The 25,521-nt window shown below is 45.3% G+C and overlaps 1 protein-coding gene across 2 annotated transcripts; it reads right to left on the bottom strand.

Moving 5' to 3' along the window:
* Nucleotides 1–1,337: 1,337 nt before the first annotated feature.
* Nucleotides 1,338–23,573, bottom strand: LOC310708804 (uncharacterized protein). 2 transcript variants are annotated; one of them, XM_083507635.1, is made up of 8 exons: nucleotides 23,436–23,573; nucleotides 16,480–16,618; nucleotides 15,575–15,763; nucleotides 13,259–13,318; nucleotides 10,879–11,217; nucleotides 6,838–6,913; nucleotides 4,562–4,648; nucleotides 1,338–2,395 (listed from the first exon to the last, which is right to left on the bottom strand). In XM_083507635.1, the coding sequence occupies exons 3-8, from the start codon at nucleotides 15,753–15,755 to the stop codon at nucleotides 1,945–1,947; spliced, it is 1,194 nt and encodes a 397-aa protein (XP_083363761.1). In that variant the 5' UTR covers nucleotides 15,756–15,763; nucleotides 16,480–16,618; nucleotides 23,436–23,573; the 3' UTR covers nucleotides 1,338–1,944. The 2 variants fall into 2 exon arrangements, with proteins under 2 accessions (XP_083363761.1, XP_083363762.1); XM_083507636.1 differs by lacking the exon at nucleotides 15,575–15,763.
* Nucleotides 23,574–25,521: the final 1,948 nt, after the last annotated feature.

Here is a 25,521-nt window from a genome sequence, read left to right as displayed (position 1 = left end):
CCCGCTTTATCACTCCCCTTCAGGAGTCTCAAAGCGGCTAACATTCTCCTTTCCCTTCCTCCCCCACAACAAACACTCTGTGAGGTGAGTGGGGCTGAGAGACTTCAAAGAAGTGTGAGTAGCCCAAGGTCACCCAGCAGCTGCATGTGGAGGAGTGGAGACGCGAACCCGGTTCCCCAGATTAGCAGTCCACCCCTCTTAACCACTACACCACACTGACATTCGGAGCTAAGGTTTTCCACTCCCTGCCGCAACCAGGGAGCTAGTGGGGAGTGTCAGACGAAGACCTGGGAGGCCAAGGTTCAAATCCCCACTTGGGCATGAAGTTCACTGGGTGACTTTGGCCCGGTCACTGCCTTGCAACCTAACCTACCTCACACGGTTGTTGTGAGGGTTAAATGGGGAGAGGGAGAGCTGCTTGGAGGAAAAGATTGGATATACAGTGGTGCCCCGCAAGACGAATGCCTCGCAAGACGGAAAACTCGCTAGACGAAAGAGTTTTCCGTTTTGGAGGTGCTTCGCAAAACAAATTTCCTATGGGCTTGCTTCGCAAGACGACAATGTCTTGCGAGTTCCTGCTGGGTTTTTTTCCTCCCCCCCTTTTTTCTAAGCCGCTAAGCCGCTTATCAGCTGATCCGATCAGCAGATAAGCCGCTAAAAGCCGCTAAAAGCCGCTAATAGCGCTAATAGCGCTAATCCGCTAATCCGTCAATGGGCTTGCTTCGCAAGACGAAAAAACCGCTAGACGAAGAGAATCACAGAACAGATTCTTTTCGTCTTGCGAGGCACCACTGTACATGCAATTTTAAAATCCCAAACCACACAAGTGCAGAGGCAGCCCTGTTCTTCATCCCAAGTACAGTGGTACCTCAGGTTACATACACTTCAGGTTACATACGCTTCAGGTTACAGACTCCGCTAACCCAGAAATAGTACCTCGGGTTAAGAACTTTGCTTCAGGATGAGAACAGAAATCATGCTCTGGCAGCGCGGCAGCAGCAGGAGGCCCCATTAGCTAAAGTGGTGCTTCAGGTTAAGAACAGTTTCAGGTTAAGAACGGACCTCCAGAACGAATTAAGTACTTAACCCGAGGTACCACTGTACTGCATCTCTCCAGAGGTAGGGAGCACATCCAGCCCCACCCATTGAGCTTTCTGTGTGCACCTCTAGACTTCCTGCCATATAAATGAATGGCTGCCATTTGCTCCTACGGGGGGAAAAGAAATAAAAATTACTGAACAGGCTGTACTCATGCTATTAAAAAAAACTGTATTGCTCTTTGAGGCCTCCATAATAAATGGGCTCTTGTTTTGCATATACACACGGAAAAAACAACATAAAATAGAAAATTTATGAGCCATTTAATATGGAGAAGGCGAGAAAGAGAGAGAGAGAGAGAGCAAAAGACATACAAAGTGAGAAGGCAGAATGCTAATTTGGTAGCGCAAACAAAAACAATGAATACAATCCAAAATCAATGAAAGCATAATCCTATGCCTATCCATTCAGAAGACCCACTGAGTTCAGTGGACCTTATTCCTAGAAAAGAGTGTTTGGGACTGTATTGCTGTTCTATAAGAGGTTCCAGTCTCATCTGGCTCCCAGCATGTGGATATCACTTTATGACCAGCTGAGCTTCACGTGGTGTCCTGCTTCCTAACATCTCATCTGTCTCCTAGCATATGGAAATCAGTTTATGAGCTGGTGTGTATGGCAAACTGCCTGCTTCACAGCTCTTAGCTCCACTTCTGCGTAGGGTAAGCAATAGATCCGTATTCCCAATGACAGGATGGTAGCAGCTTCAGCTTCAGAAAGGCTTTCAAGATCAGACAGCAAAGATCTGGGGTGTCAACAGTAGGCGTCTTTCATCTCCAAGGCCCCGATCAACGCTGGTGATAACGTAGCAGGGAACCCCTATCTCATCTACAGATGGGATGGTGCATCTCAGAGACATTCTGTCTTGAATTTCTGCCTCAGAGCTTTCTGCACGTTCTGGATCTTCTCCGTGATCACCGTGTCACTCAGATGGTCCCCAAACTTCTGCTTCAGCAAAACCCTGATGATTTTTATGCATCTCTCGTCCATCATGGGCTTAGCCTCCCGGAAGGTGTTTCCCCGCCTCCCCGTGATGGAATGGCTCTGTATATAGTCAGAACTGAAGAGCTTGTAGAGGAGTGTTTTGCAAGCGGTGCTGATCTTCTGGTCAAACCGGATGGCCTCTTTGAGTTGCCCCCTGGTGTACCCATTGAAGAGTTCGGATGCCTCACAGGGATGGCATGCGGGCTCTTGCTCCTTAAAGGAGGAGGCTTCCAGGTACTGCACTTTCCGCTTCAAGGAGAGGACTTCTCTCTGGAGGCTGAGGACCATTTGTTCAAGATGCTCGATCTTTTCTTCCCTAGAGGAGTCAAGCAACAACATGCATGGCTTTAAAAGGGGGGGGATAGGAGGGTAGACAAATTCATGGATGATGAAGCTATCAGACCAAACTGCGGGAGGCAGTGGAAGACAGGAGTGCCTGGTGTGCTCTGGTCCATGGGGTCACAAAGAGCCAGACACGACTAAACGACTAAACAACAACAACAATAGCAGCAATAGCAACAAACTCTTTTTAGCACTTAAGAACTGCCTTGATTAATCAGATAAAGGACCTCCAGTCTAGCACTCCCTTTAGAACATCAATTTAGAACATCAGATGTCTGGGGCACTCACAGACAGAGAATGAACATGACAGCCTTTTCTTATTCTTTGTCTCCAGTCCTCAGCACCTGGTACACAGTGTGACATTCTGCTTCTAATGGAGGTTCCATTCAGCTGTTATCACTAATAGCTATGGACAGATCCGTTGTCCAAAAACATCTCTCTCTCTCTCTCTCTTTTTCTCTTTTTGTCAAGCCATCTAAGTCAGCTTTACTGAACCGTGTGCCCTCTAGATGTCTGAAATGAACTAGTTCAGTTGGATGTAGTGCGAAAACCTCAGAGCTACTCCTGGAAGTAGTCCCCATAATTGCCAGGTGAACTAAAGGTGAAGGAAGTTCATGTTGGGGTAGAACTTTGAACACTTTCTAGTTCATCTTCACATTCATTCCCTCCCCCCGTCACCTCCAGCTGGAGGTCTAGAGCCTTAGCTTCCGTTAACAAAAAGGGGGAAGTCAATTATATATCGCCTTACCCCACATGCGCCCACTCGACCACTTTGATAAATGGAATTGGCACCACTACACGTGCCACATACCCGTTCCTCGTGCATAAAAACTCAGTCATTTAATGTGGCAGCACCTGCACATTAGAACTCCCTGCCTATTGAGATCAAGCATTCACCTTCACTGTACTCTTTTCAAAATAAAAAATTCCTTCCAGTAGCGCCTTAGAGACCAACTAAGTTTGTTATTGGTATGAGCTTTTGTGTGCATGCACACTTCTTCAGATACATGCACATGAAAGCTCATACCAATAACAAACTTAGTTGGTCTCTAAGGCGCTACTGGAAGGAATTTTTTTATTTTGTTTCAACTACGGCAGACCAACATGGCTACCTACCTGTAACTTGTACACTTTTCAGTGCCTGTTAAAAACATTCTTGTTTAGACAAGCCTACCCAGATGCTTAGAAAGTTGAGGTAATTTTATTCTGTTTCGGTATTTTAACGTGCATCTGTTTTAAAGTATGGTTGTGGTTTTTTAATTGATTTTGTGTGTTATCTTTTTGTAAACCTCTTTGAGGTTTCTTTATAATCAAGCGGTATATAAATTTAATGAAATAAATAAGTAAATTATGAAATATAAAGAAAGTTAGGAAACAAAATAAGGTGGCAACCTTCTCCGGCTAATTAGGCAGATATGAAGGTGCTGCTGTTGTGAACGATACTTAGTCACACTTGCTGCTACTAAGCAATCAGAAGGAAGGAACACGAGGCATTTCCTGTATTTTCTTTGCTGAAGAGATATGCTCTCTTCTAATAGGAGCAGCTTGCAGCAAGAAGTACAGGGATAGGAAGAAAGCAAATGGTGCATTACACCTTTACAGCTGTGTGGCTGGGACAAATTAGACTGGGCAAGCCTGTTCTAATCTGGAAATACAATTATGAGGAAAATTTCAGCTGCTGACATTTTTATATCAGACCTTTAATTACTGGTGTGTGACCCCTGTACTTCAGCACAGCAGTTCTGAATGTTATGAGAAATTGCTGAGGATTTGACCCTGAGACTGAAAAGGGTTACTCAACCCTGGTGTAAGTGTTATGAAGAATTAAACATAGGGGTGTCACAGTCCACTGCTGGAACTGCCCTATGTAGTTCTAGCCAGAAGGAAAACAATAGTGTTTGGGTTAGGAACCCACCTAGTAAGTGGCTGGTATGTGATTCTGAAATATTTCACTTCTCTGCCATCACTAGCAATGCTGGACACTCCAGCTAGAATCCATCCAGTGGAAAAGCCAGGTGAGTTTGTGGGCCTGAAAATTGCTATTAGGTTTCCAGGCATGTCTAATCTATATCCCATTATATTCCCGCAAGATGCTAGAAATGCAATTAGGGGCCGATGGGTCTCTTCCCTGCCAGATTACCTTTCCATTTCACAAGCACTGAAGACTTTCTGAGCCACCTCAAAGCCATCCATTTCCAGAGAATTGGTGTCCTTTGACTTGTCACAGCTAGAAGAACAAACAGATAGCTGAAACAAGTGACTCCAGAGTTCATTAAAAACAGCAACAACCCACTATCTTTAGACCAAGAGAAGATTATACGGTTTTGTTTCATTTTGTGTGTGTGAAGTGCTGACACTGATGGGTGCAACTGGAGGCAAACTTGGGCAGAAAAGCAAATGTATTTTTTCCCCCTTTTTTGGTTAGTGTCTACACACAGACTTATCTTTCCTCCATCCAGACATGCACGAGACATTATATCAGATTCTATTAATACATTACAAGCAGTCAGAAACATCCAAGGAGGCTGCATAACAGGGCGAGAAGGGTATGTGGCCTGGGAAGGGTGTGGAGCCTAGGGAAACTCTCAAGGGCCAAACAGAGTGGCTGTGAGGACCACATTCAGCTTCTGGGTCTGAGGTTCCCCACCTGTGTCTTAGCACAACCCTCCTGCACATTATGCAGCTCATCTGCTTTCATCTCTAGCTGAGCAAAATATTCTTTAACCATCTTCTTCTCCCAAGTGTAAACAAAATCCATTCACCATATGCACATCCTCCAAGGCCTGTTTGTGTATATGGACCAGGAAATGTGCACAATTGCCTCTCCATGGAAGGATTATGTGCACATTCTCCACGAGGGCTGGTGAATGTGCACCATGGCTGGTGATTATGCACATTCACCGCTCAACTTAAAATCCTCTTAACACATTTTGCCAGGAACTGAATTGCACTCCTAATTAGGGATGGGTGAATCTGTCAGTTTCGGATTCTCATTTCTCCTCTGTTAATGTTTCCACGTTTCTTTGCAAAATTTGCCTAATAGATACATTTCTTCAAAGCAGTTTCCCCTTCTACAATGCATTTTTGTGTTATTTCATTAATATATTTTCAAGCTGCACTGGCTTCCGGTGGAGTACAGGGTCAGATTTAAGGTGCTGCTTTTGACCTTTAAAGCCCTTCACGGCCTAGGACCCTTGTACCTACGGGACCGCCTCTCCCGGTATGCCCCATGGAGAGCCTTAAGGTCCATAAATAGCAACACCCTAGTGGTCCCGGGCCCTAAGGAAGTTAGATTAGCCTCAACCAGAGCCAGGGCCTTTTCAACTCTGGCTCCGGCCTGGTGGAACGCTCTGCCTCATGAGACCAGGGCCCTTCAGGATCTGATTTCTTTCCGCGGGGCTTGTAAGACAGAATTGTTCTGCCTGGCCTTTGGCTTGGAGCCAATTTGATTCCCTCCCTCCCTTTCTTTTTTCTTTTCCTTTCTTCTCCTGCGATGAGGCTACATTTTAATATTTTAATGTTTCAATATTTTAATGTTGTATTTTAATTTTGTTTTTAAGTTGTAATCATTCAACTTGTTTTTATTATTGCTTGTTAGCCGCCCTGAGCCCGGCCTTGGCTGGGGCGGGCGGGGTATAAATAATAATAATAATAATAATAATAATAATAATAATAATAATTATTTGCATTTTTTAGGGACACTTTACCCTAGTACATGCATTTTTGTACTTGGATGGAGAACTGCATTGCAAAATTCAGAGAAGTGCAAATTTCAAAGGATGGCTGTGTTTCGGTTTGCGTATACTTTCAGAAAGTGTGGATTACACAGGTTGGCCTTTAAATGTGAACCAAATTAAACTTCTCCCCAACCCCTACTCCTAATGAAAATGAAAATGCTTGATCTGTATACCATGACACATTTGTACAATTTGGGGGGTTTCAGGGGGAGGGGGGGAATGTTGGGAATCAAGCCTTTATCAGGAGAAACTGGCCACTCTCCAGGCACCCGGCTTGATCTCCGGTTGACCTCCCTGTCTGCATTCCCCGGCGGGATACAGGCTAGGTCGCGATAGGTGATCCTTCTCAGCGCGAGAAGAACACCCCCCCTCTTTCCTGCCCCCCCAGGCAGGGGAAAGAGATAGACAGAAATGTATTTACATGCCTTTATTTCTGTCTTTGCAGTATTACAGAAAACATGACTGCTCTCTTCAAGCTCCAGCAGCCGAGAGACAAACTCCTCCTGTACTTCCTGTACAGCTCATATTACACTCTGAGCTACTTCCGGTGCCCTCTGCACTGTGAATAGACTGTCCCTCTGTTTCCCACGGAACAGTCCCAACATTCGCATTATGTTTTGCTTTCAAGCTACCAGCTCGCGGCCGCATTGCTTCTATATCGTAACAGGGAATACATTACCTGTTTATGAAGATATGTTTCTGACATTGGGCCAGAGGATCATCAGACCTCCTCCTAGTTGCTATGTTATTGTAATCTAAAAAAGAAGATAGGATAAGGAAATATTATGTAAAATTAAACATGGCAGATGAAAACCCCTTTGTTGTTCTAAGTGCAACCAATACATTTATGACCACCACATTAAAGTGATGGCCTTCTAAGGATTCAACAGCATTTAGGTATCCATTTTGATGTGTGATTTTTCTGATTTCTTTGACAGAGATACTGAGGAGAAGATCCAGTCTAAGGTTACTGTAGAGTCGGCTCCAAATGTAATATAATAATAATAATAATAATAATAATAATAATAATAATAATAATATTTATTTATACCCCGCCCATCTGACTGGGTTTCCCCTGCCACTCTGGGCGGCTTCCAACAAAGTATTAAAATACAGTGGTCTGTTAAACATTAAAAGGTTCCCTCAACAGGGCTGCCTTCAGATGTCTTCTAAAAGTCTGGTAGTTGTTTTTCTCTTTGACATCTGGTGGGAGAGTGTTCCACAGGGCGGGTGCCACTACCAAGAAGGCCCTCTTCCTGGTTCCCTGTAACTTGGCTTCTCACAGTGAGGGAACTACCAGAAGGCCCCTGGCGCTGGATCTCAGTGTCCGGGCTGAACGATGGGGGTGGAGACGCTCCTTCAGGTATACTGGACTGAGGCCATTTATGGCTTTAAAGGTCAGCACCAACACTTTGAATTGTGCTCGGAAATGTACTGGGAGTCATTGTAGATCTTTCAATAATGATAAGTGCATCTTCATGCTCAGAAACCTCATATATGCTTCTATGCTCACAGGAAGCCCCTCAAATCCACAATTTATCAGTCATTTCAATGGAGGGAGAAGAGCCACAAAGTCATTCCTTTGTATGCATTGCGTTTCCTCCACAGTGGGGAAGGAAGCCCTTGCAAGGGAGGAAATTCTGTATGAAACTCATGTGGGAGGAAAATATATACTACAAATATATTACAAATCCACTGAGTGGTAGCATAGTCAAGACCGCATTTTACCAGCTTCTTTACAAGAATATCATGGGGCACCTTGTCAAATGCCTTGCTGAAATCAAGGTAGGCTACATCCACTGCGTTCCCTTCATCTACCAGGCTTGTAATTCTGTCAAAAAACGAGATCAGGTTAGTCTGACATGACTTATTTTTCAGAAATCCATGCTGACTATTGGTGATCACAGCATTCCTTTCTAGGTGCTCACAGACTGTTTGCTTAATGATCTGCTCCAGAATCTTCCCTGGTATTGATGTCAGACTGACTGGGCGGTAATTATTTGGGTCCTCTCTTTCCCCCTTTTTGAAAACAGGGACAACATTTGCCCTCCTCCAGTCTGCCGGGACTTCGCCTGTTCTCCAGGAATTCTCAAAGATGACTGCCAGTGGTTCTGAGATCATATCTGCCAGTTCTTTTAATACTCTTGGATGCAGTTCATCTGGCCCTGGAGACTTGAATACATCTAGCCAAGTATTCTTGTACTATCTCCTTAGTTATTCTGGGCTGTGTTTCCTCTGCTGAATCATTTGCTCCAAATTCTTCAGGTCGGGCATTGTTTTCTTTATCGGAGAAGACTGAGGCAAAGAAGGCATTGAGGAGTTCAGCCCTTTCTGTGTCCCCTGTTTGCATTTCACCATCTTCTCCTCTGAGTGACCCCACTGTTTCTTTGTTCTTCCTTTTGCTACGAACATACCCATAAAAGCCTTTTTTGTTGCTTTTAACCTCTCTAGCAAGCCTGAGTTCATTCTGTGCTTTAGCTTTTCTGACTTTGTGTCTACATGTGCTGGCTATTTGTTTGAATTCCTCTTTGGTGGTTTCCCCCCTTTTCCATTTTTTGTACACATCCTTTTTTAATCTTAACTCAGTTAAAAGTTCTTTAGATAGCCACCCTGGCTTCTTTAGGCACCTTCCATATTTCCGTCTCATTGGTATTGCCTGACGTTGTGCTTTTACTATCTCCCTCTTAACAAACTCCCAGCCATCATGAACTCCCTTTCCTTTTAGTATTACTGTCCATGGGATCTCACCCAGCACTTCCCTAAGTTTTATGAAGTCGGCTTTCTTAAAGTCAAGAAATTGAGTCCTAGTATGCTTGGCTGCTCCTTTCCGCTGTATAGTAAACTTCAGAAGAGCATGATCACTCATGCCTAATGATCCTTCCACTTCTACCCCACTAATCAGGTCATCAACATTGGTTAGGACCAGATCTAAAATGGCTGTTCCTCTTGTTGCTTCTCCCACTTTCTGGACAATGAAGTTGTCTGCAAGGCCAGTGAGGAATCTGTTTGACCTTATGCTCTTGGCTGAGTTTGACATCCAAAAAATACCCAGGTAATTGAAGTCCCCCATTACTACTATCTCCCTTCCTTTTGCATGCTTGGCCATCTGTTCCAGGAAGGCATCATCTATGTCCTCCGTTTGGCTTGGGGATCTCCAGCAGGAGAGAAGCCTCCAGTAGCAGAGTTTAAACACATAAAAGTTAAGCAGCACTGTGAAGTGTTAGGAATGTAGGCTGTTAAATCTTTTTATCCCAATCAGTCCACTTGCAAAAAGCACTCCTCTTCTTCTAACCTGCTTAAAATGAACAGACCACGCTGTGAAGTAAGTTTAAAATGCTTCACGTACAAAGCATGCCAAAGGGCAGATTCATGAATTTATCCAAGCAGCAGCAAGGAAAACACGGGCAGAACACTCTTGTGGAAACCTTTTGGAAAAATTGTATTTCTGAGGTTTGATGGCTCATAACACAACTTCTTTTTAAGTAATACCATAAAATTGTAAATCAATGGAAAGATAATTTATTGAAGAATGTAATGCAACAAAGTTTGTTCAATTATATGTTTCTATCAAAAGGGACGTGGGTGGCGCTGTGGGTAAAACCTCAGCGCCTAGGACTTGCTGATCGCATGGTTGGCGGTTCGAATCCCCGTGGCGGTTCGAATCCCCGTGGCGGGGTGCGCTCCCGTTGTTCGGTCCCAGCGCTTGCCAACCTAGCAGTTCGAAAGCACCTCCGGGTGCAAGTAGATAAATAGGGACCGCTTACCAGCGGGAAAGTAAACGGCGTTCCGTGTGCTGCGCTGGCGCACCAGATGCAGCTTGTCACGCTGGCCATGTGACCCGGAAGTGTCTGCGGACAGCGCTGGCTCCCTGCCTATAGAGTGAGATGAGCGCACAACCCTAGAGATGGCAAGACTGGCCCGTACAGGCAGGGGTACCTTTACCTTTACCTATCAAAAGTTATAGCCAAATAACCAGAAAAAGGAAGCACAACTTGCTTAGGGTGATTGATTTCATTTGAATGTAGCCATTGAGCATGAGTGTTTAGAGAGCCAATCAGCTGTTATGAGCCATCAAACCTCAGAAATACACTTTCCCCAAAAGGTTCCCACAATTTTGGCCACTAGTGTAGCTTCAAACACATGCTCTAAGCTTGGAGCACATCTTCCTTGATCAGTTACATGGCATGCAGTGAGAGATAACAGGAAGAAGTCTTCACTTCCTCCCTTATTGGAGAAAAGGGAGAGTGACCTAGCTGAGCCTAGGACTTCAACTCTATTGCCTTAGCTTATGGGTAGGCAAACTAAGGCCCGGGGGCTGGATCCAGACCAATCACCTTCTAAATCTGGCCCGCGGGAATCAGCATGTTTTTACATGAGTAGAATGTGCCCTTTTATTTAAAATGCATCTCTGGGTTATTTGTGGGGCATAGGAATTCATTCTTCTTCTTTTTCCCCAAAATATAGTCCGGCCCCCCACAAGGTCTGAGGGACAGTGGACTGGCCCCCTGCTGAAAAAGTTTGCTGACCCCTGCAGCTCTTCCATGCACTAACTAGCACTCATGCATAGTTATGTTTGACTGCAATTTCCCACAACTCAGAACACATGGCATACAAATTAGCAGGCTCATATGCTGAGAATACAAATGAATGTAATCATCTCACATTTGCTGTACACCTGTTGCACCCTCGTTCCATTCTTTGATCATAACAGATGTTTTACCTCTGGTTGCTGGGCTTGGCCTCGTTGCCCCTCTTGGGAATGCCCCAGCAGAAGATATCGTTAGGAAAGAAGGCGATACATGAAAGGGAGTAGAAGAGTGAGGAGTGGCTGGTTCAGAGGAATGGGACCTCATCCTGACACCAAGGGTGCGCACCTCTCTAAGGCCAGAAGAGGTAGCAGGATCTTGCTGGAGATCAGCCTCTTCATCTTCCACAGTGGTCTCAACATCTTTATCACTGGAGCATTTCTTCAAACCGTTCCCTGGGTTCCACTTGGGAAAGGACTTTCTGGACCTCTTTGGCTGTGGTGGCCCCAGATTCTGCACTGCTGACTGATCATCTGAAATCAGGAAAAGTGCACCAAACAATAACACTGTGTGTGTTATTCTTGCTTGTACAATGGTACCTCTGGTTGCGAACGGGATCCGTTCTGGAGGCCCGTTCGCAACATGAAAAGAGCGCAACCTGCAGCTGTGTGTCTGCGCATGAGCGGGTCATAATTCACCGCTTATGCGCATGCGCATGATGTCGTTTTCCATGTCTGCGCATGCACGAGTGGCGAAACCCGGAAGTAACCCTTTCCGGTACTTCTGGGTCGCAGCAGGACGTAACCTGAAAGAACGTAACATGAAACGAACATAACCAGAGGTACCACTGTACAGATTTGTTGGCCAAAGAACTGCACTGTATAGCATGATTAAAATATTCCATATTGAGAATTCCCTTATAAAGACTAGTCTGTCTAGTCCCACATTGTCATCTACTGTGATGGGCTGTGGCTTTCCAGGAACTTGAACAGGGAACTTTTACAGCATCTGCTGCCTAAACTTTTTAGGAATGTAGGATGGTATCTTACACCGAGTCAGAGCATTGGTTGATCTAGCTAAATATTGTCAGTGCAGACTGGCTGCATCAGGACCAGCTGCCCAGCAAGCATTCCACAAGTACAGAGGCCAGGAAGAACATTTATTGATTATTACATTTGCACCCCATCTTTCCTCCAAGGAGTACATGCTTCTCTCGCTCCTCTTTTTATCCTTGTAACAACCCTGTGAGGTTGGTTAAGCTGAGAGACAGTGCCTGGCCCAAGGTCACTCAGTGAGCTTCATGGCTGAGTGGAGACCAGAACTAGGTCCTTGTCCAACACTCTGACCATCACACTACGTGTTTGTTTGTTTGTGTGTGTGTGTGTGTGTTTTCTTTCCATTAGACATTTCTCTAGAGCTCTGCAGCCTCCCTAGCTGCCTGCACTTCCTGATATGAAGAAGAAGCCAAAGGAAGAGTTATCTTCCCCCAGGACTTTATCTCACTTATAGGAAAGTAGGAAGGCTGGGTAACAAGTGTCTGACATTTGTGTGATTGCTGATTTTTCTTCTAAGGAAACTGACTTCCTCTTTTAAAAACAACAATTCACAGCTGTCAGGTAGAGATGCCAGTTTTAGTTTCTCTCAGTTTCTCATTTTTCCAGTCTTAAATTCAGTTCTGTATTTCTCCGCTTGTGATTAAAAAAAAAAAGTCCTCATGAAAATTCATCAGCATTTTAGTGTGTACACATTTCTGCAAAGCCATTTTCTCCAATTAAATGCATTTTTGTATATTATTTTCACTACTATATGCATTTATATGTAAAAAATAGCTAAGTATCTGCATGCTTGTAGACATTTCTTGGCCAGAGAATTGCACTGAATTTTGAAGGCTGTGTTTTGGTTCACATATTTGTTTTGAAAACAGCAAATTCAGTAAGTCCACATTTAAGTCCCTGTTTAGGGAAGTTTTTAATGCTGGAAGTTTTATTCTGTTGGGAGCCGTCAAGAGTGGCTGAGCAAATCCAGCCAGATGGGCGGGCTATAGATAATAAAATAAAATAATAATAATAATAACAATTATTATTATTATTATTATTATTATTATTATTATTATTATTATTATTAACTGAATCTATTCCCCTTCCCCTTCATACTGCCAGGAACATGGTAGACAGCCTCCCCATCTCCCAATGCTTATAGGGAAGTTCAACCAAAAATAGCATGGGATTTTGAGGAAGTGCAGGCACCCAGGGAGGCTGCAAAATGAAGATCACTGCTGAGATGATTTGTGGAATGAAATAAAGGACAGCCACAAAAGTCTTTTGGCCACCTCGGAAGTAAGGTAAGGATGCCCCATCTACGAGCATTTAATGATAATTATCTCTCCCCTTTGATACAATTTTCAAGTGCAATATCTGTTCTCATTTATTGGTGTAGAATGGTAGGGAAAATGCAGAAGGAAGCTTTGGAACCATACTAATTTAGATCCTTTCTGAATTATGTTTTGAAAATTTAATACTGGACTGCCCTGAGCCCCTGCTGTACTTACAAAGCACAATTAGGGACTCTGCTTACCCAACATCTCCAGCAGTTCTTTATCCTCTTGTAGCTTTTTCTCCAGGATATATTTATGCTCTGTTGGAAGAAAGGCCTTTTAATATTCATTTTTCACCTCCACAAAGGTTGCAGGCAAATCCATCCCACTGCGCTGTAGAACCGTCATCAACTTTTGCCCAATACAAAATTTTGACAACAATAATACATGCCATTTACTTAATGCTTTGGAATACTCAAGGCAATTCATATACAGTGGATTGATTCCAAGTCATTGCATGAGCAGAAATCTGGCTTGCCCAACAAAACTTCCCCTTTTTCTCCGCACTGCCCCCCCCCCCAGCCCTCGGTGCACCTCTGCAAGCCCTCCCCACCCCCAAATCTGCTGTGAGGGTTTTCTCACTTCATTGGTGCAGATTTCTGGGTGACTGAGGGCACAGGGAGAATGATAAGGAGGGGAAGTTCCACATGCACAGTGATTTCGTTGGATCAATTCATTGTTTCAGCAGTCCTCAAAAAAAGCTACGAATTCTGCCCATTTTGCAGATGAGCAGACTGCAGTCAAGAGACAGAAGTTTTCCAAAGGCCCATTCAGTGAGCTCATAGCAGTGGCAAGATATGAACTAAGGACCTCATGATCTGGTTCATGGTTGGTCTTCTGCAGCCCAGCTTTAATGAATATTTACTTGGAAGTAAGTGCTACCGGGACGCGGATGGCGCTGTGGGTTAAACCACAGAGCCTAGGGCTTGCTGATCAGAAGGTCGGTGTTTCGAATCCCCGCAACGGGGTGAGCTCCTGTTGCTTGGTCCCTGCTCCTGCCCACCCAGCAGTTCAAAAGCACGCTAAAGTGCAAGTAGATAAATAGGTACCACTCCGGCGGGAAGGTAAACAGCGTTTTTGTGCGCTGCTCTGGTTCGCCAGAAGCGGCTTAGTCATGCTGGCCACAGCTGTACGCTGGCTCCCTTGGCCAATAATGCGAGATGAGCGCCGCAACCCCAGAGTCGGCCATGACTGGACCTAATGGTCAGGGGTCCCTTTAACTTTACCTTAAGTCCTACCAGGTCTAACAGGACTTATTCCTGTACATTTGTACAGGACCACCATTTTAAATCACTCTGTGACACTAGTTATCTTCAAGGGTAAATTAGGAAATTTCTACTCAGATTTTGAGGGAAGCAAAAAACATTTGATTAATTGCGGGGAGATGGAGCCACACTTTTCTGGGCCTGCAGTGAATGCTGGTTGTTAGTCAAGCTGTGTTGTGGATGTACGGGATGCACAAATCTCTTCGATGGAGATCTCTCCATTTTTTCCAGACTTAAGCTCAGTTCACCACGTTTGCACATGTTTGTAATATTAAAAAATCAGCATTTTTGTCCTCGTATTCCCTAATATATCTATTTTTGCAAGCAATTCCCCCCTGATGTAATGTATTTTGTATGCTATTTATATTAACACCTGTATTATTGTTCTTTATTCACTACATTTACATCCCGCCTTTCCTCCAAGGAACTCAAGATGGCTCAAGGCGTGAAGCAGGTTAGGCTGAGAGGCAGGGACTGGCAGTGAACTTCCTGGCTGAGTGGGAATTCGAACTCTGGTCTCCCAGGTCCGAGCCCAACACTCTAAGCACACTGCTATGCAGTTCCGCACACTTTCACTTAATGTGCACATTTTTTGTTCCCTATTGGTGTAGGTTAAACCACTTGCTCGGTCCCTGCTCCTGCCAACCTAGCAGTTCGAAAGCATGTCAAAGTGCAAGTAGATAAATAGGTACCACTCTGGAGGGAAGGTAAAAGGCCTTTCCGTGTGCTGCTCTGGTTCGCCAGAAGCGGCTTAGTCCTGCTGGCCACATGACCCGGAAGCTGTACGCCGGCTCCCTCGGACAATAAGGCAAGATGAGCGCTGCAACCCCAGAGTCGGCCACACCTGGACCTAATGGTCAGGGGTCCCTTTACCTTTATTTGTGCTGGAGAACAGCATTGCAATGCTTGGAGAAGTGCAGATTTTAGTTGTGCTGTGGTTCACATGCTGCGAATTGCTAAAACCAAACGTATCCTGCATCCCTAGTGGATGCCATCCTTTGATCCCTTATGGGCACAGGATGGCCTGTTGAGAGTCCTGGGCTGTTCAAAGTTGATAAGACTTGGGAAAAGAGTTTCAAGGTTTTGGGGTTCTTTCCTCTTTGAGCAGAACAACGGAGGAACTTCTGAGATCTTGGAGAGCAAATAGAACAAATTTTCAAGGCAGTACCTCCATAAAACCCACCCATTAATGGAAGTGTGTTTGTTTGTTGGTTATTACAAAAACTTAGCTATATAGTGAGTTCTGCTTACCGCTTATTCCTTCCACAATTCCCCAATACAGACCACTGAAGCCTGGGCATCGGGCCAGAACTTGCTCCCCAGCCTCATAGAGGTGGAAAGGTTTCCGTGGTTCCTTGATGTTTTCAATGTTGATAACACGGCTTCCATCTGGCCAGCGGATGAGAACATAAAGCTTGGCAGCCATTGGCATCTGGGTCACTTAAGATAAGAAAGAAGAGACAGGGAAGATCTGAGGGAACAATTCACATGTCTCTTTCTTGAAAGGAAGAAAACCACCTGTTAATACATTATGAGTTGGTACTCTAAGCTTTCTGTAAATGGCTAGCAAAAACTTTACCTATTGGCACATGCCTACAGAGTTTGAAATCGAACCAATATAGAGTTACAGCGCCTGCTGTGGCTGTAGAGACATGTTTTGGGAGAGACATGTTTTGTTGCAGCCGGGGCAGATGAAGACATCCGATTGTGCTGTTGCAGACGCACCTTGACATTTCTTCTCTCTACACTCCTCCCAGCGGTTTTTGTCAGTTTTTAAATGTATATGTTGTGTTTTGAATTTTTAAATGCTTCTGATTATCCTCTGTGTGAATCGCCTTCAGATGGTGGTTTAGAAGGCAATTAATAAATTAGCTGTGATCATCGTCAGAGTTCAAGGGCACATTCCAGCCAGGCAAAAACAGCTGAGGGTGGGAAGCAGTACCAATGAGGGGTGTGGCCCCAGGGATAAGGGGTGTGTCTGAGGAGTGGGCGTGAGCTGGGGAGAATCCTGAGGACCAGGTAGAAAGAGCTAGAGGGCCACATTTGGCCACCAGGCCTGAGGTTCCACGTCCTTGAATAAAGAAGGCTAGACACCATATTTGCTGACACATCTGATATTATATGGTTGGCATGAACATTGAAATCAATAGTCTTACCTTCTGTCCCATTGCTATGTGAGATGTCATGGACAGCTGCAAGACGCTGGGCCTTTTCAGTGGTGGCACCGTGGAATGTCCTCCTGATGGAGAATCATCAGGCTTCCCCTCTTTTTGTCTCTAGGCATCTACTGAAGATCTTTTCAGAAAAAGAAATCAAGCTTTTTTCATTTTTTTTTAAAAAACTATCTGCATGGTTGTTTGTTCATTTATTTTGAAATCATTTTTATTGGATTTTACAAATATAAGTTTATATCAATACCAAATACCTATCCGTATACATTTCTCTGAATCTCGAGCCTTCCCCCCACATCCCCTCCTATCGTCAACGTTTTCAACTACATCTTATTTCATAATCTGTATTTTGTATCCATCCATATTATCCATAGTATTTGTTACATTACAAGTGAAATTAAAATGCTGCTAATGTTTTCATCTGCTTACAGTGGTCTCCTAAGTAAATTATAATTTTTTCCAATTCTTTTTTAAAGTTTTTGTCCTCTTGGTTCCTGAGTTTTCCAGTTAGCTTTGCCATTTTGGCGCAGTCCATCAGCTTGGTAAGCTTTTTTCATTATTAACAACCTGCTGGTTGTATGGGTTGCATTAAAGCTGCTATTTTAGTGCTGCTATTTTCTGCACTGTGTTCTATTGTTCTCAGGGCTGGCCTAAACAATGATAGATATCAGATGTGAAAATCTAAATGATTCTCACCACACAATCAGTGTAGCTGGCCAAGTTCTGTTGGTATCTGCGCCAGAAAAAGCTCACAAATGCCTTTCCCTGGGAGACAAATATACAATAAAAAACAACTTTTTGCTGCCCTCTTGCGACACTCAAAATCAGCTGCCTGAGGAGGCTGCCTCACTCTGCCTAAAGAAAGGACCAGGCTTAATGGAGGCTGCTTAATTCTATTTTGCTTAATTTTGATTGCGCTTAAAGCCACAGAAATGTTGATCTAGGGCACAGATCTCATGGATCTTCATGGTTTTTTTTTACACAGGACAATGAAACTATCAACAAATCATAGGACACATGTGTGAAGGCAGGAAGAAGAAGAAGAAGAAGAAGAAGAAGAAGAAGAAGAAGAAGAAGAAGAAGAAGAGTAGTAGTAGTAGTAGTAGTAGTAGTAGTTTGGATTTGGTATCCCGCCTTTCACTCCCCTTCAGGAGTCTCAAAGCGGCTAACATTCTCCTTTCCCTTCCTCCCCCACAACAAACATTGTGAGGTGAGTGGGGCTGAGAGACTTCAAAGAAGTGTGACTGGCCCAAGGTCACCCAGCAGCTGCATGTGGAGGAGCGGAGACACGAACCCAGTTCCCCAGATTACAAGTCTACCGCTCTTAACCACTACACCACACTGGCTCTCATAGGAATGAACTATGTTTTGATATGGTTACAAGGATGCATAAGGATATTTTTGAGCAATGACAGTGCTGGAAGGCAGAAGGTCCACTATTTTTACAGCTCAATCAAAAGAGACAAATGTGATCTGTGATCTGATGGAGATTTGGGGAATGAACTTCTGGGGAAAAACCCATGAAAGTTCAATTTTACTGGATCCAATGTGTGTGCGGGAATATGCCTCCCTCCTTCCTAACTTCTGTGCCACCCCACTTTCTCTCCCCTGCTGTTTCCTCCCTCCCAGTTATTTTGTTTTCCTCCCCCAAGTCTCCCAGATCATCGCCCTTCCACTGGCTCGGTCTACCTGTTCCCCATTTTCCGGCAGCCATGATGGGTTATCAGGGAGAAGACACTTGCAGGCATCAAGTCTAAGAGATGCAGGACAGAAACTGATCGTTCCCTTTCCCAGTCTCTAGAGTCTGATGTTGTTCAAATTAGCCTTCTTGATTAAAAGCCTCAATCTAATTTAAACATTGCTCAGTCCCGCTCCAACAAAATCTTTTAATTACCATCCATGTGGAAACGTTCGTTACGGAGATGTTAAAATTCTGCACATACCCTCACTCCCCCGGCCACAAACCGATGGTCCTGAAGCTTCTGTTTACGCATTTTGCAGTAGCTGCTCTTGCTCAAGCATCTTTAGACCCAAACCACAGGAAATATTAACCACTGGGAGTATACCCTGCAAACAAATAGCTTTTCTTCTCTGGATCAACGCACCAGTGCAACCACCGTTTCATAGAAATCGCAAAAGGAAAGCCCCAAACCAAACCCTCCAGCTGAGATGGCAAATCTTTTCAAAATACTGATTTAAATCTTCTAAAACTACTTGCCTGAATTACACACTGCCCTCATTTGTGTGTACTCTGGGCTGCCTGAGTGGGAACTAGAGGCTGTGTGTCAGTGCATACGCAATGCATTTGCAAGCCATGCATTTGCAAGCTGGGTGGCCACCTATCCAATCCACAAAGGCCCCAATTCTGGCTTTACATGGAAATCTAGAAGGGTGGGGAGGAAAATGCTCCTCCTCAAACTCAACACCCCATTTGCCTATTGATTCCAACCTTCTGCTTTTAACCAGTCACCATTTCATAAAAGGTCTGTTCTCTTATTCCATGACTGCTAATTTCACTCCCTTTGGTGAGGGACTTGGCCAGAAACATAACATCTACCACAGGGATAGGCAACTAGTGAACCTCCAGATGTTGTTGGACTGTAACTTTCATCAGCCCCGGCCAACATAGTCAATGATTAGGACTGATTGGAGATGCAGTCCAGCAATAACTGGAAAGTCATAGGTTCTCCACCAATGGTCTGTTGGATTGCCTGTATAAAAATGCTTATTGACACTGGGAAAGAATCCTAGAACTCTGTGGGTCCCCAAAGGAAGAAAAAATTCTTGGGTAGCTTTGAGAAAACAAGGAAGAGAGATGGTGAGGGAAGTCCATGCTGCTGCCAAGGTAAATAGTGTACCAAACTGAGATTTCAGTTTCTCCATTTTATATATAGTTAACAGTATTTCTCCTATTGCTTCAGTGTGGGTTAGAAGGGTCTAGGATGCTGAGCTCTCCGTGTGAATTAAGGGCCCCCAAATGTTTGAATGCAGAACACAACAGAGATAAATGATCCTTGCACATGGTGGACAAGATTATGTGCGCTAACCAATGTTCAGTCTGCTTTGGTGCGAGACTCGTGCTACTTATGCTCTGGTCTTTGTCCAGCTTGCTTCAAAGCCCAAAGCTCCCCCAAATACCAAGGAACCACTTGGGCTCCACAAGAGAGGGTGCTCAAGAGAGAGAACGTCACCATCCCATTTCATCTTGCCATTTCATAGCAAGAAGAGGACTTTGATGGGATCATCAGCTTTCTCTGCTGCAAAATCCCCGAGAGCATGCAGGAATATATCAAGTTCCACCAGTCTCTGAGAGTGGGTCATCCAAATGGGCCCTCACCCTTATAGGGGAGAATTGCTGCTACCTCTCCAAACTTTGACAGATAATGGTCCAGCCATGGCAAGGGGGTGCATGTACCTCCACTCCATCTCTCATATCACTTGGGGTAAAGACAACATCAAGGGTAGCCTGGTGTTGGATCAATGACCATTTGAGACAGCCCAAAAGTTGTCATGGAGGTCGTGAAGTCTCACGCCTGCCCAATGACAGCCTTTGTGTGAACGTTGAAGTCACCCAGAATTATCATCGTAGGGTTCTCCAACATGACACCATAGACCTCAGCCCCCATCCAGGTACAAAACATTATTACATATTCCACCCAGGCAAAAGCATTCATGGAAGGAGCAGAGCAGGGACCCTGAAGGGCATCGGAAAGGGGTGTGGACTGGGAAAGGCTCTGAAGGCTATAGAAAAATAGGGCCACGTTTGGTTTTCAGGTCTGAGGCTCCCTACCTGTGTCCTATAGAATAACTCTTATCACTAGGAATCTTCTCCAAATGCTCAGCTGAAAACAGATTCCCTGCAATTTCAAGCATCTCTTCTAGCCTGCCTTCTGGAACAACAGAGATCAAGCCCACTCCATCTTCTGCATGACAGCTCTCCAGATATTTGAAGGCAGCTATCAGTTCTCCACTTAATCTTCTCTCCTCCAGGCTAAACGTACCCAGCTCTTTCACCTGCTCCTCCAGAGACAGACCCATCACCATCGTGACTGAATTCAAATTAAAAGGATTTTATGTATTTTATTTCTCTTATCCCGTTTCCTTTTGCACTGGCTGCTCTTGCCTCTCTGGGATGCTGCCTTAGAAACACAGGAAACTGTTTTATATGGAGGTTTTGTGGGTAGGTAGTTCCCGTATCTGGAAGATGGGCCATTTGCTTGTTCTGAGTGGGATTGTACAACCTTCAAAGGAGCAGGTATGTAGCTCCTGGGCACATCCTTGCCATTAGAAGACTCCAGTGGCTACGAGTGTATTTTGCCAGTTTCACCTGATATCCCAGCTATGGCCATCCATATCTAGATCAGGATAAATATGGTCCATGCATTAGTAACCTCAAGACTGCATTACTGCACTCTTGCCACGAATTCTGCAGTACTACTAGGGTCAGGCTTGGGTTGACAAGCCCTGATGCAAGAGGAGGGGAAGCTAGGAAAAACAGCGGGAAGGCCTGGATGGTGAGGAGCTGAGCTGCTGAAGGGAGCGCTCCTCTTTCTACTCAGACTTCAGTTGCTTGCGAGGAGGGATCAAGGATGCTTGGCCTCCCTCCCTTGCTTTTCTGCAAAGTGGACACTCTCAGTGGGAGACTCAGGAGGGCTCTGTGCAGCCAAGGGGTGAGCCAGAACCAGAGGTGGCAATGACTGAAGAGGAACCTCAACAGAAGAGTACAGTCTTGCCACCTAAAACCAGACACTGCCTTTGCATAAGGGAGCAGATCCACCCAGCCCAAAGAAGCACATTTTTGCAGCCCCCTACAGCCTTGCAGGATGAGTGAGCCTTGTGAGAGAGCACACCACACCTCATCTTTAAAAGCTTGGCAAATGGGGTGTGGAAACTGGTTTGGACATCTTTGTTGCTTCTGCTCAATTCTGAACTTCTGGCCCTTCTTGTCACTTCATTGTGACATCAGCGGATTGGCTGATGAGTGCCCTTGCCCACCTGTCAAACCTGGCCCTGGAGTGGGTGGGTAGGGGAGAAAACAATACGGCCAGTTAGCCAGATTCAGCTCCAATGCCCCAGATTTCAGCATTCCACCAGGCAGGATTTGGATTCTGTGGAATGGTCCAACCTTCAAATTCAAGGTCAGAAACGGGCCCTAGATTCATCAGGGCCCATCAGACAGCAAGCTCAGAACATATCAAAAACACAAGTAAACTGATGCCCACAGCATATGTTTCCGATGTGCTCAGCTACCTCCTGACAGCAGCCATGCTTCATTAATGGTCCAGGAGAAGGGAGAGCACCACAGTGGCAGTTGCTAGGCAACCACATCCCACATGTTCTTTTCTGTAGGATGCAGAAATATTGCCAGGCCAGCACTGGAGCTTGCAAGTGTTTTCTAAGAAAGTTGGTTGGGGTCATTCAGCAGATGGTTGCAAACTGTCCCTTGCTCCCAAGAGCATAGTCATTTCCCAAGGTCACAACATTTACCATAAACAGAAACATCATTTCCTTACAAGTCTGGGAGAGATTTTTTCTTCCTGCCAGACACAGCATGCATTTTACGATACAAATAGTATCTTGACCATCATGCATTAATTGGAGGGAAAGAACCCTGCCCCACTAAATATTTACAACAGGATGTGCAGAATCCCACCCCCTTGAGAAACGTGATTCTCATTGAAATGTTCTGGTCCTCCTTCATAAGTTGCATTTCATACTTACGGCTAAAACAGGGAGGGAGATGGAAGGGGGATGTCCTGTGGTCCTACCCCCAGTGTGACTGTTCCCACAATCAGGCACCTGTAGACTTTATCTTCAGACCATCATTGGATGTCCAAAGGTCAGGATGGGTGGAGCCCTGCTCCCTTCCAGATGTTCCTGGACTCCATCTCCCTTGAGCCAAATGGTCAAGGATAATGGGAGTTGTAGCCCAGGAACATTTGGAGGTCCCACCACATGTTGTTGGACTACAATGCTCAATAGACCAAAGCAACATGGCCAAGGTCAGAATGATGGGATTTCTTGTCTAGGAACATCTAGAGGGCGCCATGTCCAGGAAGGCCACCTGGTTACATGTGGGGAAACTTCTAAATTGAGCCTCTGGTCCTCTCAAGTCCTCAGATCATGAATCTCAGGATAGGTCTATTAGTCATGGTGGCTAAATGGAACTTACAGGTTCAGAGTTAGGGTACCACCAAATACCAGCTGCAAGGGGGAAATGCCAAAGGAGGGCTACTGCCTTTATGCGCTGCCTGTGGGCTTCCTAGAGACATCTGGATGACCACTGCTGGGAACAGAATACTGGATCAGACAGACCTTTGCACTCTACTGCTTTTCTTGAGTTATCCAAACTTGCCTTTCAGTTTTGCCTTAGAAGAATATTGGTGGCAGATGACCTGCCCAAGTAGAAAGCTTCAGGTTTTATTTTGGGCAAAATGAGAAACAAGAGCTGGGTGGGAGGAGGAACAAGTCTATGAATTGAATGGCAGGGCAGCCGTGTGTGTGTGTGTGTGTGTGTGTGTGTGTGTGTGTGTGTGTGTGTGTTGATACTGCACAGCCTTGAGAAGCCATAACCAGCTTTTCCTGTCCCCAGGCTATAAGTGTCCTTTGAGCTTGGGTGCCCCTAATTTCAGAAATGAAGCTGTTTCCAGAAGGTTTCTTTGGGTGGGGTTGGGGTGAGGGTGGGGAGGCAGGCAGGCAGCTCCCACAAAACCATCTCTTGATGGTATCAGGTGGTTTGGAGTGCTAGTCCCTCTGAGGAGTCCCCCCCCCCCTCAGTTTTTAGTTTCAGGATAGCAATGAACCAACCAAGTCATGCACCCAGCACCCAAGAGAAAGAGAGAGAGGAGAGAGAGAGAGAGAAGGGGTGGGTGGGGGATGAGAGGGAATTGAAAGGAGAAGTCCCACGGCCATCAAAAAAGTAAGAAGTACAAAGTCCTTGCCTGCTTTCCTTCGGAGTCTTCTTCTCTCAAAATGTCTGCTGAGGGTAGAAGTGGAGATTGCCTTCCAGGTCTCCTTCTCCTTTCATCACACCATTCTTTGATGGGCTTCCTTTTGTTTGCAACCCCCTGCCCGCCCCAAGCAAAATCCCACCCTGAGATATAGTTACAACCCCACTGCCCTCCTCAGACCTCCACCCCCACAGCTGCAAAACAAATAGGTCTTTTGCTTTATTACAAACCAACCCCCCCACCAAACCCCAAACACTTCCCTTATGGGAAGGAACAACAGAAAAACCGGGCTAAAGACAAAAAAGAAAAGAGAGGGGGGGGGATGAAATCTTGGCTGAGAAGAGGGGCTTCTCCTCCTCCTCCTCCTCCCCCCCTTTCCGCAAAGCATGAATAAACCTTGCATTTCCATGAGTTATTCATGAATAATTCATGGCTGGGGTGTGGTGTGGGGGGAAAATGCATGATTAATTCAGGTTCATGCATTATTCAGGGATAATTCTCGAACATTCCTGGTTAATTCATGTTTGCCGAGGGAGCGGGTGAGTCACATCGCTGGCGCTCGGCTCCCCGAGATGCAGGGACGCAGCGAGGGAGGGGTGCGCCCCCATGGCAAAGTTGTGTCAAGGGATACCCCGAAATATTCTTTTGGAACCTTCTGAAATATGACAAAATAAGGAAGGGTGGGTGGGCTGTTGTTGTTTTTCCAGCTTTTCCTGGGTCCTCGAGGGGAGAAAGAGAATCTCACAGGTGACAGAGAACCAGAATTGTGAATTCCTTCGGGATGACTTGCAGCCCCTTCTAATGTGTTTTTTGGGGGGTTGCAAAATAAATAAATAAAATAAGAGCCTCTTTGACCTGCAAAAGTGGCCGTCCACTCATTAGCATCTCTCGCTCTCGCTCTCAGTTCATTTCCCCTGCTCACAGTGGCAACATCCACACAGGCCAGCCAAATGGGATGCCCAAGGCTGAGATGTCATTTGCATCATGCATCACCTGGATGGCCGTGGAGCCAGTGCCTACGCGTGGATGTGTAGGAAACTGCCGGCTGGTAAGGCCAGGCCTGCTGCTCCTGTCGGTCCTTTCCCCTCGAGCAAGATGGCACCTTCTTTTCGCACTCAGAAGCAACACGCATCCGGCAAACAGAATAATAATGCCAGCAAAGATTTACAAGAACTGAGCAAGCTTGCTAACGAAGATATGGGGAGGGAAGGCTTGGCTCTGTCATCAAAGGATGCTGCAAAAGGAGAATCTATGGGCCTGTGCTGCTCCAGGTTCCAACTTGACTGTGGCAGCTTCAGTGGGGGAAGAAAGATTTTGTTTGGAAGCCCGTTTTTGCAAATATTTGCTTTTTTAAACCTGGGTTCCCATGCAACCAGGGTAGTACGTTGCAGTGGGGGGAAAGATCATTGCTGTAGATGAGACAAAGGCTGAGATCATGGATCAGGCCTCTCATCTGCTGATGTTTGTAGTCAGGTTTGCTATCCATGCTTTGCCAGTACATTTCTCTCTCCCTCCCTCTGCCCTAGCATTCCGGAACCCTAATAATTACACAAATGAGGAATTTTGCCAGATGCAATTCCTCAAATCCTGATCAAATTTGCAGATGACACCAAACTGGGAGGGGTGGCTAACACCCCAGAGGACAGGATCACACTTCAAAACGACCTTGACAGATTAGAGAACTGGGCCAAAACAAACAAGATGAACTTTAACAGGGAGAAATGTAAAGTATTGCACTTGGGCAAAAAAAATGAGCGGCACAAATACAAGATGGGTGACACCTGGCTTGAGAGCAGTACATGTGAAAAGGATCTAGGAGTCTTGGTTGACCACAAACTTGACATGAGCCAACAGTGTGACGCGGCAGCTAAAAAAGCCAATGCAATTCTGGGCTGCATCAATAGGAGTATAGCATCTAGATCAAGGGAAGTAATAGTGCCACTGTATTCTGCTCTGGTCAGACCTCACCTGGAGTACTGTGTCCAGTTCTGGGCACCACAATTCAAGAAGGACACTGACAAACTGGAACGTGTCCAGAGGAGGGCAACCAAAATGGTCAAAGGCCTGGAAACAATGC

The sequence above is a fragment of the Podarcis liolepis genome (assembly GCF_965112155.1).
Source record: "Podarcis liolepis genome assembly, chromosome: 6".
NCBI lineage: Eukaryota > Metazoa > Chordata > Lepidosauria > Squamata > Lacertidae > Podarcis > Podarcis liolepis.
Note: the sequence above shows the minus strand (reverse complement) of the source record. Positions and strands in the feature narration are given on the sequence as shown.